The 21,098-nt window shown below is 38.6% G+C and overlaps 1 protein-coding gene across 8 annotated transcripts in view; it reads right to left on the bottom strand.

Annotated features, from left to right (window-relative positions):
* PCCA (propionyl-CoA carboxylase subunit alpha) overlaps positions 1-21,098 on the bottom strand; it is a 452,191-nt gene that overhangs the window by 194,004 nt on the left and 237,089 nt on the right. For all 8 annotated transcript variants that reach the window (XM_055244179.2, XM_055244183.2, XM_055244186.2 and 5 more), the window contains 2 exons: positions 13,506-13,616; positions 2,629-2,731 (listed from right to left, as the gene is read on the bottom strand). In XM_055244179.2, coding sequence (XP_055100154.1) covers positions 2,629-2,731; positions 13,506-13,616 — 214 coding nt within the window. The remainder of the gene's footprint in view (positions 1-2,628; positions 2,732-13,505; positions 13,617-21,098) is intronic.

A 21,098-nucleotide genomic window follows, 5' to 3' on the forward strand; every position in this document is an offset into this window, starting at 1 on the left:
AAGGCTGCAGTGAGTTATGACTGTGCCACTGCACTTCAGCCTGGACGACAAAAGCAAGACTTCATCCCTCTAAAAAAAAAAAAAAAAAAAAAAAAAAAAAGAAAAAAAAGTTTACCAAAAAAGCAATCTGAAGAAATCGCCCCACAGGTAGCACCACAAGCAAAAGGAGGCAGGGAGTGCACTGGAAGAGACGATGTAAAGATAGAGTCGTCTGAGTTACACACAAGCATCCCTTTGTTAAAACTGTACAGGTAAGGCTGGGTGCAGTGGCTCATGCCTATAATCCCAGCACTTTGGGAGGCCCAGGTGGGTGGATCACCTGAGGTCAGGAGTTCGAGACCAGCCTGGCCAACATGGTGAAACCCCATCTCTATTGAAAATACAAAAAAAAAAAAAAAAAATTAGCCAGATGTGGTAGTGTATGCCTGTAGTCCCAACTACTCGGGAGGCTGAGGCAGGAGAATGACTTGAACCCGGGAGATGGAGGCTGCAGTGAGCCGAGATTGCACCACTGCACTCCAGCCTGGGCAACAGAGCAAGACTCCGTCTCGAAAAACAAAAACAAAAACTGTACAGGTAAGAAACGTATATGTGTGTTTGTACATTTTACCTTAAAAAATTAACAAATGGGGAAAGTGTCGAGTGGGTAGAGGCAAAAATGAAACAAGGAACGTAGATTTTCTACAGTTGTTGAAGCTAGATAACGTGTGCATGGGTGTTCAATATACTGCTGTTTATCTTGCACAAGTAATTCAAACCATATTCCCAGGTTTATGACTTTAATTATGCAAAGTATAAATGATACATGTATGTATATAAAAATACATATATATACACACATATATACACATATATGTATATATATATATACACACATATATACACATATATGTATATATATATATACACACACATATATACATATATATATACTTTGAAGAGACTCTACCAAAACATTAAAAGTAATTATCGAATAATTATGGGATTACAGGTAATTTTTATTCTCCATCTTTTTAAGCCCTTTTCAGATTCTTCCACACAGTAAGGCAGCACTCTCTGAAAATAACTTGGATACATTTCTTAAAAATCAAACCAGTCATATTTAGCTACACTCAGAACTTCTGAAATAATCAAGGTCCAAATAACATCTGCAGGTAAAGGAATTAGGATACGAATACTACATTTATCAAAAAAATAATAAAAAATATGAAATTCAGGTTTTAAAACAAAAGCAACATTCTCTCCTACACACATATCCCTCCAGACAAATGCTGTCCAACAGAACTTGATGGAAATACACCTGCCATGGTGGAAAGGCTCTTTGAGATGCCCAGTGCAGGAGCTGCTAACCACGTGTGGCTATGGAACAGTTGAAATGTAGCCACGTTTCAGGTAACTTTGAAAACGTTCTTCCATTTACTTTAATCTTAATTGCCATACATGGCTAGTGCCTCCCATACTAGACAGCACAACTATGGCGGGGGGAAACAACCAAACAACAAGCACTGAGGTGTACAGACGTCAGGGGAGCAAAGACCATTCAAATAAGACAACAAAATCCTGCTCATAGGAAGTTTATATTGGGAAAGAAGTTTAATTTGGGAAAGAAGATATTCAACAGATGCACAAGCAGATTCATGGTTCTACTGACCATTTTCCTCCTCCGTCCAGTTATTCAGTCATTTACTGATATTCTAGACTCTCTCATCTCTCCCTGGTAGCTAACAAACCATAACTTTTAAAAAGATACACTGTAAGCTTCCTATTCTTTCTAGGTAAAGACAACAAGTGAAGAGTACCAACTACACTGAGATTTTCTGAATAAAACCACATTAGCCACTAAGATACAGCCTAAATCCAATTTAGTTTCTCTTCTACCTAATTCTTCAGAAGTAATTTCAGTTTCTGATTTGTGCTTTTCAAAGCTAGTTCATCATCTTCCACCTTTTTTTTCTTTTTTTTAATCTTTGTTCTTCCTCTTGTGAAAAAGTAAAAAGGAAAAGAAACTGAAGTAACAATTTATCAACAGCATGATTCCTTTAAAGGGATTGCTCTAGCAAGTAAACACACATTCATAATAAACAATCCTCTCTCTAGAAGCACCAATGGCATTGAGGTTTTGTTTCTACTTATCCTGACATAAAGCATGTTCCCCTTTTACCTGGGTCACTAGGAAGCTAAAAGGCACACTTGTGCTTCACAAATGACTAACTCAACCTGGTGTTAATTCCTGCTTGTGTCTTCACTAGTTTCTGATATATATTTTTTAACTGCCCAGATTCATTCCTACATTTTAATATACGTCTCCAAATGTTTTTCAAGATAAATAAATAAAACAGAAATCATAAACACAAACTACTCGAATGGATTTCCCATCGGATTTCAGAATATCTTATGTCCAAATTAAAAGGGCCAAGATCCTTTTATCCTTTCTGAACTTAAAAAACTTGTTTAAACAAAATGTAAGCAATATCATATTTATACAGTGTGACTTTATCATACTTCTCCAAAGACCCGTAAGATCTCTAGAACTGAGATCAGCCACATCTTTTATTAGTTATTTCCTATGTAGACTGGATTATCAATATTGTTCTGCTTATTTATTCTGTTTTAAATGATCTACCATACCTTGAATTTTCTTGAAAATGTTGTGCTCTTAACTGGAATGCCACAAACAATGATGATGCTATTGCCAATAACTGGTTCTTCTCACTCTTGGTTAGCATGTGTCCTGAGGGAAATCAATCAACCAATCAATCAATCAATCAATCAATCATTTATGTTAACATCTGTCCTTCTCTCCTATAGAATTACCAGTCAAATACCAAAAAACAAGTGTTTTATAGGGCATCTATTATGCAGCTAGGATTGTACTAGACACTGAGGTGTGTGGACATTGAGGAAGCAAGACCATTCAAATAAGACAACAAAATCCTGCTCACGGGAAGTTTATATTGGGGAAGAAGTTTAATTTGGGAAAGAAGATATTCAACAGATGCACAGAACAAAAACAATTAAAAAGAAAAAACCATCCACACAGAGATCTCCAGGAAAAGCATAAGCTCCTCACATCTGCTTCTCTCTGTCCTTTCCCAGCCCAGCTTCCCTGCTGAGGGAAGTGAGGATAGCGTGCAAGAAGCCCCCGTCCCTGGAGAAAAGGAGAGCGGCTGGTCAAGGACACAGATGAGGCCATGCTTTCTAGTGCGAAGATCCAAAGAATATCACGCCGTGATTCTTCTGCCTCTCTGCATGAATCCCAATCAACCAACCAATCTCTCTCCTCCTCTCACTCACACTATCTTCCTACCATTACACAGCTGGACCTGGGATAGTCGGCTGGCCGCGAAGGCCTGGGGTGAGTGACTGATTGAAGAATTTGCATAATTCTTCAAGAAGGTTGTGAGTCAAGACAGGATTCAAATACTCCAGGGTGTATAGGTTAACACATCCCTTGACAGCTCTGTAACTTCACCACAAATCTAAAACTATTTGTTTACCAGAGTACTACATACAGATAGTAGAGTATTAAATGGGACAGTATGAGCAACTTGAATGCTGGCTCGTCAGCCATAAGGTGCTACTTTTACAGTCAACCCTCCATGGATTCAAACAACTGCAGGTTGAAAATATCTGAGAAAAAAAATGTATTGTTGTCTGTACTGAACATGTACAGGCTTTTTTTTCTTGTCATTTTCCCCAAAGCAATGCAGTATAACAATGATTTATATAGCATTTACATTGTACTAAGCATTTTAAGTAATCTAGAGATGATTTAAAGTACAGGGAGGATATGTGTAGGGGACTTGAGCTTCTGTGGATTTTTGTATCTGAAAGGGTCCTGGAACCAATCACCCACAGATACCAAGAAACAAATGTACGATTCAAAAAAAGAAAAAAACTAGTTGCCTAAACTTATTTGGAAGAAATGAAGTAATTTAAACATTATGTCTAAAAAATCACTCAAAATACAACTAAGACTAAAAATATTCAAAATTAAGATACAAATACTTTCAATATCTACAGCACAATTTTCCACAAGGAAGTAATCTTTCTGCTCCCTGAAGGGCAGGGAGAGCACAGGTAATCCACCCTCTTTGAGACAAACCTAGACATTACATAAAACATAATACAAATATGGGATCTACCAACTGGTTCTGGGAATTCCATACTAGATCCTCACGATGGCCTAATAAATCATATTCTTACGGGCATTGGAAAGATCCTCATTTTCCCCTGACACCTAAGCAGTGATGAAAACATCCCATATGATTACATAATTAGTCTATATAAGAAGTATTACAAAAATTTGGTCTCAGTCTTGTCAAAACATACAGTTGAGAAGAACAGTTCTCATAGCGTGACCTGCCAACAACTGGGAGTCCCCAGGAGTCCTTGCAAGGTCAAATGATTTTCATAATACTACTAAAATGTATTTGCTTTTTTAACTCTCATTTTCTCAAGAGTATACTGCAGAGGTTCCCAGATCCAAGGGACACATACTGTGTGATGACATCATTGCTCTCATGTCAACACATAATGGATTTATTACCATTACTTTCAGAATGAATGAATAAATATTTTCAAGTTCCTCAGTTTTAATTTATAATGTGGCAAATATCAATATATATAATCACAAAAGCTCTCTGGAGTGTAAAAATAACCAGTGCTTCTCAAACTTCACCAAACATCAGAATCACCTGGATTAAAGATGCTGTGTGTGCTTCACCAGCGGACTGACTGGTAGAAGGTATGAGGGCAAGGGGTAACAATCTGCATTTCTAACAAGCTCCAGGGTGATGCGGATGCTGCCAGTCAGCAGATCTCACTTGGAATACAACTGTTCTGGACTGATATTTATCAAACTGTGTAAATAAACTGTTTAGTAGTTCATCAAGCCAGTTTAATGTGTCATGTCCAGGAAGCCAAATTATCAGAGCACTTCAAACACAGTATTTTACATGAAAATGCTGTGTGTGTTTACATGTATGCATACTATGTCAGGATGTAAAATGTATTTCTCATGGTGGTTCACAATCAAAGTCCTTTACAAGTCAGTTCTTTAGACACATATGCACAGTATATACCATCAGCAAGGGAAGAGGCAGTGCATTAGGCGAACCCATTCACTGCAAGATGCTCAATCAGTATTTCATCTGGTCTAACCAACTATTAGTGCATGGACTCAGGCAATATTGAGAGAGGTCTCCCAAATAAAATGGACCATCATCATTCATCACATCTCCCAGGCAAACTGATATGATGCACATCAACTTCAAGCATTTTACTGATATTCCACTTCAAAAGCGGCGTTACTCAGTTCCAACAGGCTCTGTGTAAGAAGTCTGATCATAACTGACCTATTCTTTTTTTTTTTTTTTTTTGAGACAGAGTCTTGCTCTGTCGCCCAGGCTGGAGTGCAGGGGCGCAATCTCAGCTCACTGCAAGCTCCGCCTCCCGGGTTCACGCCATTCTCCTGCCTCAGCCTCTCCGAGTAGCTGGGACTACAGGCGCCCGCCACCACGCCCGGCTAATTTTTTTTGGATTTTTAGTAGAGACGGGGTTTCACCGTGGTCTCGATCTCCTGACCTCGTGATCCGCCCGCCTCGGCCTCCCAAAGTGCTGGGATTACAAGCGTGAGCCACCGCGCCCGGCCCCATAACTGACCTATTCTTTTTTTTTTCTGATTATATCTGAACTGTATTATTTATGTATATCTACTTTTATTATACTTTAGGGTTTTAGGGTACATGTGCACAATGTGCAGGTTTGTTACATATGTATCCATGTGCCATGTTGATTTCCTGTACCCATTAACTCGTCATTTAGCATTAGGTGTATCTCCTAATGCTGTCCCTCCCCCCTCCCCCCACCCCACAACAGTCCCCAGAGTGTGATGTTCCCCTTCCTGTGTCCATGAGTTCTCATTGTTCAATTCCCACCTATGAGTGAGAACATGCGGTGTTTGGTTTTTTGTCCTTGCGATAGTTTACTGAGAATGATGTTTTCCAGTTTCATCCATGTCCCTACAAAGGACATGAACTCATCATTTTTTATGGCTGCATAGTATTCCATGGTGTATATGTGCCACATTTTCTTAATCCAGTCTATCGTTGTTGGACATTTGGGTTGGTTCCAACTCTTTGCTATTGTGAATAGTGCCGCAATAAACATACGTGTGCATGTGTCTTTATAGCAGCATGATTTATAGTCCTTTGGGTATATACCCAGTAATGGGATGGCTGGGTCAAATGGTATTTCTAGTTCTAGATCCCTGAGGAATCGCCACACTGACTTCCACAATGGTTGAACTAGTTTACAGTCCCACCAACAGTGTAAAAGTGTTCCTATTTCTCCACATCCTCTCCAGCACCTGTTGTTTCCTGATTTTTTAATGATGGCCATTCTAACTGGTGTGAGATGGTATCTCACTGTGGTTTTGATTTGCATTTCTCTGATGGCCAGTGATGAGGAGCATTTCTTCATGTGTTTTTTGGCTGCATAAATGTCTTCTTTTGAGAAGTGTCTGTTCATGTCCTCTGCCCACGTTTTGATGGGGTTGTTTGTTTTTTTCTTGTAAATTTGTTTGAGTTCATTGTAGATTCTGGATATTAGCCCTTTGTCAGATGAGTAGGTTGGAAAAATTTTCTCCCATTGTGTAGGTTGCCTGTTCACTCTGATGATAGTTTCTATTCTTATAACGATTCTAGCATAATGCTACTCCTGATCACAGGCCAGAGTGGCCTTGACTTCTGCAAGTTCCCCTGCGGCCTGATACTAAGTAAGGCATGTCTTCCCTGGCTCTGACCTTGAGCTCCCTTTGAACGGTCTCCACTGTTTGCCCTCTGGGAGCGGTAGACCAGCTTGGTGTTGAGTCAGACACACTGACACTGCATTCTGGGCTAGTAAGCTAAGGTGAATGTACCTCATTCCCTTTTCTGAGCAGCCTCTAATGTGTAAACCCTGCCTGGCTGCCATGAGGGGAGCTGGGAATGCATGCTGCCGGCTAACCTGCTGCAATGTAGCTCCCATGAGGGCAGCTCCTTTTTCTGTTTACTGATGAATCCTACACACCTAAAACTTGGGGGCGCAGTATTTAAAAAGCTCTCCAATTCTTCCTACCCCTTTTAGCGAGTGTGAACGTAAACCAAGAGTGCTGTAATCGGACACTTGGTTTACCCTCTCCCCCAACCCTGACGGAGAAGACTGAGAGGATGCTGCTGGGTGCATGTGGAATACAGGTGGTGAGGAGCCAGAAGGACTGAGAGCTCCAGCCTCACATGCAGGACACATGCAGCCTCAAGCACTCTTCAGAGGAGCAAGTCACTTGTACTTGTTACAGGTCTAGATGGAGGTCTAACGCTTTCTTCAACCCAGCCTTGGAACGTTCACAGCATTCAAGCTTAGAGCCTCTACTGCGATGTCAACGAGGCTGGGCACAGTGGGCTCTTCAGTGAAGACATGGCTGGAAAAAGCTGCAGCTCTTGGTTTTAAAAGCCTCAGTTTTACCTCTGTATTCCCAGAGCCTAGAGCACAATCTTTTACCCAGTAGGCTCTATAAGTATTTGTGACTGAAAGAAGAAAAACCTTCCTCCTCACAACTAACTCTTAACTTCTTAAACTTTTGGGGGGATAATTTCAAGCAAAAGTCCCAACCCCTAAACAATGTTTATTATCTTCTCTCCTTGTTCATTAAGCCACTAACTACTGGAGTTCAAAACCATGTAACAGCACCTACAAGCTTTGTGACATGCCACTATGACCCTCGTGCTACTGGCCAACCTCGTTGGCATGACGCAGTTTTCAAGAAGCCTGACCTGTGTATTTCCCGAGTGGTTTTAGGTCTACCATTTATTTTTAACAGCTATGTGTTGGTTCCCATTACATGTAGTGTTTTCTGGTTTTTTTGTGTGTTTGTTTTTGTTTTTTGAGACAGAGTTTTGCTCTTGCTGCCCAGGCTGGAGGGTAGTGGCGCTATCTCGGCTCACCACAACCTTTACCTCCTGGGTTCAAGTTATTCTCCTGCCTCAGCCTCCCAAATAGCTGGGATTACATGCACATGCCACCATGCCCGGCTAATTTTGTATTTTTAGTAGAGATGGGGTTTCTCCACATTAGTCAGGCTGTTCTCAAACTCCTGACTTCAGGTGATCCACCCCACTCGGCCTCCCAAAATGCTGGGATTACAGGCATGAGCCACCGCGCCCAGCCATAGTGTTGTATTAAATAATGCAGATAGAGGTCCTGATTCTAAGCCAGGCCCGTTCTCTCTTTGTGGGCTATGGCTTTGTTGACCACTGGCAGCTCTGTCTGTAGGGTAATCTGGCTGGACTATTTTGTTGGGGAATCTTTAGGTAATCTCACCAGGGGGTTAGATTTTTCAAGGATCTTCTACTTTCATGTCTGTGAGTACCTGTCTGCCTGCCAGTACCCTGGGAACCAACTGAGGAACAAAGCTGGGGCAGGGAGTGTCACCACATTTAGTATGTCCATGTTCCCTCGATCCTTTGTCCAACTGTGCCTGGTGTCCCCTGGTTTTTATCCTCTGCAGAGAAGAATCTGAAAGCTTTCACCAGGATCAGGGAAAGAGAGTCGCCTTACTCTGAAGAGTGAGGGAAGTGATACGGAGAAAATTTTACAGAGATTTTAGGCCAATAGTGCTACCTTTAGGAATTTCCCAGGGTACCTGGAGCTAATAATTATTGAGACTTCTGAAGGGTTCTGCAGTGGTAATGAGCTACTTCTCAGTTTCTCCCATTGTCAGCTTAGGATTCAACATCCTTAGGTTACTAAGACAGTTAAGAATTATCTTTCAGCTGTTCATTTTACCAAATGCTATTTCCTTTCTTCTTCCTAGTGGGCTTGTGTCTTTAAAAAACTCAAGTTAGTGGATTTGGGGGTAGGGGGAAACGTGTGTATTTTTAAGCTATCATCTTACCTCAAAACTGGTTAAAGTACTTCCTTTAGCAATTTCCTCAAAAGGAGTATATATGGTAAAATAGTTCTGAACCCTTATTTAACTGAAAACAAATTTGTTTATATTGATGATGATATCTTAGCTGGGTATAGTACTCTTGAGTCAAATTCTTTCCTATGTAGCAGACACTTTCTAAGATTTCTAACCTCCAGTTATAGAGTATGAACATAATTTCACTGTACATTCCTTGCATCTTCTTTCTTTTCTTCTAGAAGCTTTAAAAAAGTATTTGTTTTTTATATGCCTAGTGGAGTTACTTTTTAAATTAATCCTGTCTGAATCTCAGTGAGTCTTTCCAAGAATACCTAAGGCTTTCTTAAGAACAGTGAGAAAAAAATCTCTATTATTTCTTTAAAAGTTATCCTTCATTTCCATTTTTCTTTTCATGAAACTCCTAGTATGCATTTATGTGTAAAATCTTTTGGATCTTCCCTCCATATCTCTTATCATTTTCCACATGATTTCATTCTCTTTACCTCTTTGCTACATATTTTGAGATACTTCCATTTATTCCTTTGAGTCACTAATTTGGATCTTAGTAGTGACCATCCTACCTTCCACATTGACTGCTGAATTGTTTTATTTAGAAAAATCACAGTTTTTTAGTTCATTAAGTCTTTCTCCTCTAATTCAGTATTTTTAAGTGTTCTTCCTATTTTTCAGTAAGCACAGTCATCTGCCTCCTACAACAGCAACTCTAAAACTGAGCACCACCTGTCCTTAGTGAGTCTTCTAGGTCTTCCTCCCTAGATGAGTAATTCTTTTCCTTTTACATCAGGGACTCTGCTCAATATGCAGGCCAAAGAGTTAGGTGGTGGTTTGCTGGTAAATGCTTAACAAACAACTGGGGTGTGGGGGAAGGAGAAAAGCCGCAGGGTACAACCAATTTCCTTAAATACTTTCTTCATGGCTGATTTCAAACTACCAACTTCAAAGAGGATGGCTAATGAAGATGTGCACACATGGCTCTCTCACAAGGCAGCCCAGCTCCCACGGAGAGAGTCCCCGGAGAGGTATTCCAATAGTCTAAATGCTACCTCATCCTTAAAGCCATTCTTTATTCCCTCAAATGGAACTGGGTTTCCAGTGTTTTGTTGTTGTTGTTTTGTTTTTTTCTCTTCTATCAAGATACTTTGCTTACATCTTTACCAGGCACTTACTTTATGCTGTCCTGTAGTATAGTTGGCACTTTACATTATTATTTCTCTCATGATGTCAGCTCACTAAGAGCAGGTAAAATATACCCATCTTTGATTGTCTTCTAGAGCCTATACCAATTATTTGTTGAATTACTTTAATGATTGAATTCAGTCCAAATATCATAGTAGTATTTTTAAAAGTATAGACATACTTGACTAAATTCAGTGGAAAAAAGAGAAGTATAATTAATTATATGCTTTTTGTGTTGAGTGAAATTTTTACCAGAAGATCTGTAACTTCTTAAAAGAAAGAGACAATTCTGACAATTTCTTTCGATGGGGCTTGGGGATGAAGTATAGGAAGGTATCAGAGAAATAAGCTCAAAATGTTCATTAGAGGCCAAATGAAATTATAGTTCTTAAAATATGTTCTTCCTTATGTTCCATTTATTTTTCAGAATCAAGGGAAACCGCTTTTCAACATCCACATCTAAAGAGATGACAAGAATAATTTTTCATGTATCCTATTTTTTAATTTTAGAAGCAATCATTTCAAAGTTTAACTCTAAGAATCTCTAGTAAAACTGGCTTAGTCTACATACAAATAAATGTGGGATAATAAACATATACAATAGAAAATTTTAATGCAGTCATAAAAATAGGTGCTTGCCTGTGAATAGTGCCTAGGATAGCTGGACAGATGAGAAGCAGATGGGGAACCCCAAAGGGGCAAAATGACCTGGCCCCAAACATATGGAGAGGATCCTGGATTAACTGTAGTTACCACTTCCTGCGGTCTCTTGGGCACATATATCAAACAGTCAAAGATGATACAGTTTAAAATATCTAAGACCTGATTTGGGGGGAAAATGGAGAATGAGAAATACAGCAATCTGAAGAAGAATGAGAGACAGTAACCATTCAAAGAAGAACAAACTGACATGAAAATAACAAGAAAATAAAATAAGAGGGAGACAGTAAGAATGGCAAATATAGGAGTGTGTTTCTAAAGTATTTAGAGGCAATATAACAACATGTAGCATACCCTGATTGAAAACGTTTGTGATTTATGAATTTGAACCCCAGCATAACTCAAAGACTACTCAAATAGGAGTTGAATAAGCCTAGGTTCAATTCCTGGCATTATTATCTTACTGGTCATTTAGCTTTACTGATATCTCTGAGCTCTAGTTTCCTCACATGTAAAATGAAGGCTGCAACTAAATAATTGCTAAAAGCAATGTATGCCAATTTTAAAAATTGGTCTAAGCATAAAAAACAAAATTGTGGTGTCCAAGCTGTTAATTCCTTACCAAAAAAGAAATGTAATATATTATATGCATCACAGAAAACTGCAATATTTCTGAGTTTGAAGGGGATCCCTTCTTTAGAGAATTTGGGATATTCTCTATTGTTGGTAATCGTCCAGCACACACTAATCAACTCTGATTAGAAAATTTAAATGCCTCATTTTCTTCTTCTCTGGGATACTTTACCATACATACATACAGACAGACTTATATATAAATGTGTATATGTGTGTGTGTATATATATCTATATATATATATATAAATACCCATACATGCATATAATGTTTGTTCTAAAGGTTCTCTGTAGTTTTTCCCTGTTTTCTCCTTCTGCCCACTGTTTCCTATCTTATCACCATCACTGAATTGCCAGGCAGTCATAAAAACATGGAAGTCCTAAGTCCACTTCAAAACGTACTAAAACTTTTAATTAAAATTTTAGGAAGGACAAGAAACTAAATGTTAGGATCAAAATAGAATGAACTGGTTATCTGGATACATGCAAAAATGATTAAAAATATCCAAAGTAGCAGCCAGGTACGGTAGCTCACACCTGTTAATCCCAGCGCTTTGGGAGGCCGAGGCGGGCAGATCAGGAGGTCAAGAGTTCGAGTTCAAGCCTGGCCAACGTGGTGAAACCGTCTCTACTAAAAATATAAAAATTAGCCAGGTGTAGTGGCACACGCCTGTAATCCCAACTACTTGGGAGGCTGTGGCAGGAGAATTGCTTGAAACTGGAAGGCAGAGTTGCATAAGCCAAGATCGTGCCTCTATACTCCAGCCTGGGCGAAAGAGCAAAACTCCGTCTCAAAAAAAAAAAAAAAATCCAAAGTAATCCTTTCTTATCAATACTATGGATAAGATTTTTTTTTTCATTAATCAACAAATACTTAGTATCTACTATGTTTTGTGCTAGGGATAAAATGAAAAGCAATGACGTAAGGGGTTCTTAGCCTCATTAAACCAACAAATATTAAAAGAACAGTCACAAAAGTATAAAACTACTATCCTGGTTGTATTTTATTTTGTATTTTTAAAAATTCAAAAGTTTAGGAAAAACAGCCTAATAAATCATTAGTTTTTAAGATCCCAAATTAGAGCCATTCTTCATTTGCCTTAATACTAATGATAAAACTCTATAACACTAAAGTTTTAAAACAATATTCAAATCAGTTATCTCTGTTGAGTCTTATGAAAACTGTTATTATAAATTCTGAATTGAAAACTGCTTTATAAATGCACCCAACAACTCAACGACATCAACTTGACCTGAATCTATATATAGCTCCTAATATGAATGTGAGTCATTTTACATTAAAACACTTTAATGGATATAAAGAACACTTGAAATATAGGACAGACTATCTAACTTTCATACCTCACTAGCTCATTAAAAATGTAGGTAGAGGCTTTCACCTGAATAACATTTCTATTAAGTCTCATCTAAATTTTGTTTATCTTTCAATATCTTATGTTAACTATGTTTTGAATGCTCACTAAAGGGTTTTCTCTATCTCCCATTTGATGAGCAATTTTTCTACTACCTGGAAATGCTCGCTGATAACTTTGCAGTGTTAAACTTCACATTCCACTCATTACTTTATTGAAAACTTCATTTTTCAGAATAAAATCATCATCTTCCTAGATTTTCATTAATAGGACTAGAATCTGGTTTTCTGAAATTTTCAGTGCTATTTTCATTAACGTATCTCTTAAAAATCACTTTAGAAGAGTTCCTTATATACTCACCTCAGTAGAAAATACAAATCTGATTTGATTTTCAGAAACCAGAAAGTCAGGGAGGCTAATGATCTATCTACATGTTTTGCTCCAAAACACTGGACTCATAGAACAATCCACATGGTTGAATTCTGCACTCCACAAGACTGCAGATTATCACACTCATGAGTCACCCATAAATATGCAAAATCATGAATGTAAACAGTCTTGCATGTTCTAAAAATGCTAATTAAGTACAATATGAGCCAAAAGGCCTTAATTTCAAAATAGAATGAAATTATGTATTACAATAAAGTATAAAAATAACAACTTTAAAACACTAAAATATTTTAATGCATACAAACCTTTGAAGCCATCAGGATACACATCAGAGAGAAATTTAGTGCTGATGTCTCCTTTTACAAAGCGTGAGTTGACTATCACCTCTCGAAGTAATGCAATATTATGTGTAACACCTAAAAGTAAAATGATATCAAATTGAAGAACAATGAATCAGTGAAAAGTTGAATTCTGATAATCTGGAGAAATTTATCATCATTGCTCTATGACCTAGCAGAAACCATTCAAGATTACTTATTTCCTTGAATCCTATTAACAACAAAAAACATCTGAACTTGTGGTATCAATAAAACACTAAATATAAACTTAAGAAGCTTGGTATTGCCAAGTCAAATCAACGGGCTGTATTAGGGTGGTGCAAAAGTAACTGTGGTTTTGGGCCGTGAATTTTAAATCATTAAAACTGGGCTCAAACACATCTCTATTAATCAAAATAGGAACCATTACATCAGCTCCCTTTTCTCAATGAGAAATAAGTTTGTTTATTCCTGTAGCATAAAAATCCATGCTTCGGGATTTGACGAACTCTTGGAGAGCATTTTTTGCATCCTGCTGGTTGTGGAAGCGTTTTCCCTGCAAAAAGTTGTTGAGATGCTTGAAGTGGTGGTTGGTTGGCGAGAGGTCAGGTGAATATGCCAGATGAGGCAAAACTTCATAGCCCAACTCATTCAAATTTTAAGCATTGGTTGTGTGACATGCAGTTGGGTGTTGTCACGGAGAAAAACTGGACCCTTCTCGTTGACCAACACCAGCCGCAAGCATTGCAGTTTTTGGTGTATCCCATCGATTTGCTGAGCATACTTCTCAGATGTAATGGTTTCACCAGGATTCAGAAAGCTGTAGTGGATCAGACCAGCAACAGATCACTAAACAGTGACCATGACCTTTTTTTGGTGCAAGTTTGGCTTTGGGAAGTGCTTTGGAGCTTCTTCTTGGTCCAGCCATTGAGCTGATCATCGCTGCTTGTCATATAAAATCCACTTTTCATCACACATCACAATCCAAGAAATGGTTCATTGTCTTGTAGAACAGGAAAAGACAACACTTCAAAATGACAATAATTTTTATTTTCAGTCAGCTCATGAGGCACCCACTCATGGAGCTTTTTCATCTTTCCAATTTGTTTCAAATGCCAAACGACAGTAGAATGGTTGACAATGAGTTCTTCAGCAACTTCTCATGTAGCTTTAAAAGGATCAGCTTCAATGACTGCTCTCAATTGGTTGTCATCAACTTCCGAAGGCCGGCCAGTAAGCTCCTCATCTTCAAGGTTCTCATCTCCTTTGCAAAACTTCTTGAACCATCACTGCACTGTATGTTCATTAGCAGTTCCTGGGCCAAATGCGTTGTTGATGTTGCAAGTTGTCTCTGCTGCTTTACGTCCCATTTTAAACTCAAATAAGAAAATTGCTCAGATTTGCTTTTTGTCTAACATCATTTCCATACTCTAAATACAAAATAAACAGCAAGTAGTAAGTCATTAGCAAAAAAACAAAGTGAGAAATGTACATTAAAATGATGTATAACATAACCACATTTATTTAAGAACGTATTCCAATATCAAACAGCAAATTTCAGCAATGCAAAAACCGCAATTATGTTTACACCAACCTAATAAATGTAATTTCAATAAATGGTACAAGAAAACCAGCTAACCATTTGGACCAAAAAAAAAAAAAGTCCAGGCACATGGCTCACACTTGTAATTCCAGCACTTTGGGAGGCCGAGGCAGGCAGATCATGAGGTAAGGAGTTCAAGACTAGCCTGGCCAACACAATGAAACCCCATGTCTACTAAAAATACAAAAATTAGCTGGGCGTGGTGGCAGGCACCTGTAATCCCCGCTACTTGGGAGCCTGAGGCAGGAGAATCGGTTGAACCTGGGAGCTGGAGGTTGCAGTGAGCTGAGATCGCACCACTGCACTCCCACCTCAGCGACGGAGCTAGACACAATCTCAAAAAAAAAAAAAAAAATTAACTTCAACCCTAACACCTAACAGCACAGACAAAAAATTAACTTCAAATGAATCACAAACCTATTTTCATAACTATAGTAGAAAATATGGAGGAAAAAATCTGTTACCTTAAAGTAGGCAACAGATTCTTAGTATACAGAAACCATGAACTATAAAAATATTGACAAACTGTACTTCATCAAAATTTAAGTCTGCTCCTCAAAAGAGGCAACTAAGAAAATAAAATAGCTAACTACAGGCTGAGAGAAAATACTCACATTAAATATATTATTATTATTATTATTATATATTTTTTGAGACAGGGTCTCACTCTATCACCTAGGTCAGAGTGCAGTGGTGCAATCTCGGCTTACTGAAGCTTCAACCTCCCAGGCTCAGGGATCCTCCTGTCTCAGCCTCCCAAGTAGCTGGGACCACAGGTGCATGCCACCATGCCCGGCTAATTTTCTTTTTTTTTTTCTTTGAGACGGAGTCTTGCTCTGTTGCCAGGCTAGAGTGCAATGGCACAATCTTAGCTCACTGCAACCTCTGCCTCCTAGATTCAAGCGATTTTCCTGCCTCAGCCTCCTAAGTAGCTGGGATTACAGGAACACCCAGCTAATTTTTATATTTTTACTAGAGACAGGGTTTCACCATGTTGGCCAGGTTGGTCTCGATCTCCTGACCTTGTGATCTGCCCACCTCGGCCTCCCGAAGTGCTAGGATTACAGGCGTTAGCCACTGCACCCGGCCGCCCAACTAATTTTTATATTTTTTGTAGACACACGTTTTTGCTATGTTGGCCAGGCTGGTCTCGAACTCCTGGGCTCAAGTGATCCGCCCACCTTGGCCACCCAAAGTACTAGGATTATAGGCATAAGCCACCATGTCTGGCCCACAATACATATATTGAACAAGGGAGTTGTATCTACAAATATATAAAGAACACAATACAATTATAAGACAAAAAACAAACCAAGTAAAAAAACACAGTCAAAATGTCCACTAAGCATAGGAAAAATTGTTCAACATCATTATTGTTAAAGAAATACAATGAGATGCCACCAATATACCAATTTACATGGCCAAAGTGAAAAGACAGATAACAGCAAGTGCTAGTCAGGATATGGAACAAGGAGAATTGTCACACTGTGGTGGCAATATAAAATGATACACTTTGGAACAGTTTGGCAGTTTCTGGAAAAGTTAAACATATACTCACTGATTCAGACAACTCACTCCTACGTATTAAGTCAAGTTAAATAAAAACATATGTCCATACAAAGACTTATATGCAAAGGTTAATAGCAGCTTTATTTACTATAATCAAAACCTGGAAACAATTTAAATCTCCATCAACAGGCAAATGAATTAACAAAACTGGGCTTGTCCATACAATGGAATTCTATTCCACATACACACACACAGAGTCAATAACACATGAAATAACAAGGATGAATCTAAAAATAATTGCGCTGAGTTAAAAAAGCAAGACCAAAAATAATGCATAATAATGTATAATTCCATTAATATAAAATTTTAGGACACGCAAACAAGCCTACAGTGACAGAAAGCAGATCATGCGGTTACACTGGGAAAGGGGTAGAGGGAGGGTAAATGGCAAAGACCATAAGGAAACTTCTGGAGGTGAAAGAAGTGTTCAACACCACGGCTGTGGTAATGATTTCACAGGTGTATACGTATGTCAAAACTCATAAAATTGAATAGTTTAAATATCAGAAATTTATTATGTCAAGTATACCTCAATAAGTCATTTTTTAAAGATGCATGTAATCCAGTAGAAAAAAAATTGAGCCTAGTACACAATGACAATTTCAAAGTATAGGTGATGACTGAATAACATGAGGGTTAGGGGTGCCTCCTGCACAGACAAAAATCCATATATAACTTTCGATGCTCCAAAAAAGTAAATACTAATAACATACTGTTGACTGAAACCCTTGCTGAAAACAGTCAATTACACATTTTATATATTATATATATTAAATACTGCAGTCTTGCAATAAAGCTAAAGAAGCAAATCACAAGAGAAAATACATTTACTCTTCATCAAGTGGAAGTGGATCATCCCAAGTCTTCCTCCTCCTCTTCAGGTTGAGTAGACTGAGGAGAAGGAGGAAGACGAGGGGCTGGTCTTGCTGTCTCAGGGGTTGCAGAGGCAGGAGAGGTGGAGGAGGTGGAAGGGGAGGCAGGAGAGGCGGCACACTCTGTATAACTTTATGAATATACTTTGTAATTTTTGTCTGCCTTTTTTGCTTTTTCATTTCTCTAAAAATGTTTCTATATGAGTTCAATCCTTCTTCCACTGTTTGTGTTAGTTTTACTGCCAGTATCACAGAACGGTCCACGTCATAAAATAAGTCAATAGCAGTCTTGAATAATCAGAATCCTTCTGCCGCACTGTCTGATGTGATCCTGTTTTGTGGCACTGCTTCTTCTACGTCTTCTTCCTCATCCTCTGGCACCGATTCAGAAGCATTTATCTGCATCAAGTCATCCTCTGTTAATTCCTCGGGCGTGGTGTCTATCCGCTCTTGGATTCCTCTAAGATCCATACCTTAAAACCCTTCAACCCCCACTCCACCTTTTATGTCAAATCCACAATCTTTTTCATGATTTCCTTGGTTGCTTCTTTCATAAATCCTGTGAAGTCATGCACAACACCCAGACAAAGTTTTCTCCAGCAAAAATTTTGGGCTTGATGGCTTTCACAGCTTTTTATATGACAACAATGCATCTTCAGTGGTGTAATCTTTCCAGACTTTTTCTCTTCCACAGTGTCAATGATTGTTTCCATATAGCTCTGTGTATAATGAGCCTGAAAGGTCCTTACAATACTCTGAGCTAGAGGCTGAATTAGACTTGTTGGGTCTGTGGAGAAGCAGGCCACTTGGACACCTTCGATGTTAAACAAATGTGTTCTGGGTGGCTGGGGCTCTGTCCATATCAAAAGAACTTTAGAAGACAGCCCCTTCCTGGCAAAGTACTTCCAGACTTTAGGGACAAAGCATCAATGGAATCAATCCAGAAAAAGGGTTCTCACTGTCCAAGCCTTCTTGTTGTACAACCAGAAGACTGGCAGCCGGTGCTTATCATTTCCCTTCAAGGCTAGGAGATGAGCAGCTTCACAGATAAGTGCAGATCATAAACCTGACTGCATTTGCACAGAACAACAGACAGAGTTAGTGTATTCCTCCCTGTCTTAAATCCTCATGCTTGGTTCTTTTTCTTACTAAGAAATGTTCCTTGTGGCTTTTTTTTTTCCCCCTCAGAATAAGGCACTTGTGTCTGCATTAAAAACCTGTTCAGCAGATATCCTTTCTCTTCAATGATTTTCTTAATGGTGTCTTAATGCTGCCTCTTGGTTGGCAGAAACAGCTTCCCCTTCACATTTTGTCTTCACATTTTAAAGCCAAATCTCTTTCTAAAATTACCAAATCATCCTTGGTTGGCGATACATTCTCCAGCTTTATATCCTTCCACCTTCCTTTTGCTTTAAGTTGCCATACAACAACTTCACTTTCCCATAGACAGTCATATTCGAGTCTATGGGAATGCCTTTCTTATAGCAATCTTGCACCCACATAAAAGCTGCATCTTCAATATGAAATGAAAGGTGTTTCACAAACAGTGCAAGATTTTCATACCTGCTGGTATAGCTGCAGCAACTGCTTCATGAATTTCATTTTATTTTCTTTTACAACGGTCCTTACATGGGATTCATTTATCTTGAAATGACAGGAAACTACATCTGCAGACCTCAATCTACCATAGATTATCAAGTAATTCAATTTATTCTCATAATGTCATGACTTTTCTCTGCTTCTTGGGAGGACCTCCAGCATTACAAGTAGCACTGTGTATGGATTCTGTCCTGTTATTCAAAGTTTATGGTTTGCACTAAACATGATGGAAAATATGCCAGAACCATAAGCGATGACTTTTTACTGCCATATGCAATTTGCTGGAGAGAGAACTGATCACATGGCGGTGATCAGCATCACACGGTGTTTTAAGCAGATACTCGCAACACTTGAGCTCACTCCAATAGCAACAGCAGGTGGCTATGAAACTATACAGTAGTACAGTATGTACTACAGTGAATCTTCATGTGGTTATGATTTCATGCTGCGTCTTTACTGTTTGTGTACATTTCTCTCTGCTTTGAATGGCACCAGGTATGGTCTCTGTTTGTGTAAGTTTTGATAAACGTTAACTCTTATAATAGATGTGTATATTTTATAATAGCAAATGATGAAGCAGACTAGCATATCTATTTTATGTATTCATGACATACCTTTTTCTTTCTTTGGTACTTCGAGGCTATATGGTTTGTCTGAAAGCTTTTCAAATTGTCACAAATCTTCAAATAATTTTAGGATATATTTATTGAAAAAAAAATCCAAGATAAATGGACCTGCACAGTTCAAACCAGTGTTGTTCAAAGGTCAACTGTAATATCAAAATAGGTAACTGCCACAAGAGGATACTAATAGTGTTGGGAGAGTTCTAGGTTGCAGGAAAGTTCTGTGAAGAATGACGTATCTAATCTTGGTCATCCAGATTACAAAGATGTTACACAGGAATGGAAAGACATGTGAGGAAGCACGTCACATCCAGGGAAGGCAGAAATTACATCAGGCTTCCACAAGAAGAGCAGGTGACTGCAGCATGACAGCTGAAGTCAAAGTAAACAGAGGTGTGTTCATTCCTTCCTATTACTTTAGTCCACTTTTGTATGGTTCTAATCTGTACCATTATGCTGCATAAGAAACCTAGAAAGTATGATTCTGATTTTACTATTCAAGTCTCACAGAATCCCCACTTTTGCAACAATAACCATAAAGTAAGCAAAGAATCAGATAGTCAAGTTCAAATACCAGGTCTGCCTCTTACCTTAGGTAAGTTAGTTAACCTCTCAAAACTTTAGTTTCCTCATTTGTAAACTAACAATAATAGAACCTATTATGCATGATTGTTATCAGGTATAAATGATACAATGCTTAATGCAATGCTGGGCTCTCAAAAAAGAACAATTACTATCCTGTTATATGGGAATAAACAAAAAGCATGAGACAAAATGTAATTAATAAAACATCAGACAGAAGTTTTCCTACATCCTAAGTGTCAGCACTGACCTACCTAACTTCCAGTTTTGTTTTCTGTTAAGAATGGAGCTCCTGGCCAGGCGCAGTGGCTCACACCTGTAATCCCAGCACTTTGGGAGGCCAAGGCAGGAGGATCACAAGGTCAGCAATTTGAGACCAGCCTGGCCAACATGGTGAAACCCCGTCTCTACTAAAAATACAATAATTAGCCAGGCGTGGTGGCAGGCGCCTGTAATCCCAGCTACTCGTGAGGCTGAGGCTTCCCACTTGAACACAGGAGGCCAAGGTTGTAGTGAGCCAAGACCACACCATTGTACTCCAGCCTGGGTGACAGAGTGAGACTCTGTCTCAAAATAAATAAATAAATAAATAAAAAATAGAGCTCCTGAAATCTAAGTTTACACCTATATCTATCTGGAAAGTTTAACTTTCCTATAAGACAATGGTTGGCAAAATATGGCTTGAAGGCCAAATCTAGCCTCCTACCTATTTTGTAAATAAAGTTTTATTAGA

This window comes from Symphalangus syndactylus, chromosome 15 (genome assembly GCF_028878055.3).
Source record: "Symphalangus syndactylus isolate Jambi chromosome 15, NHGRI_mSymSyn1-v2.1_pri, whole genome shotgun sequence".
NCBI lineage: Eukaryota > Metazoa > Chordata > Mammalia > Primates > Hylobatidae > Symphalangus > Symphalangus syndactylus.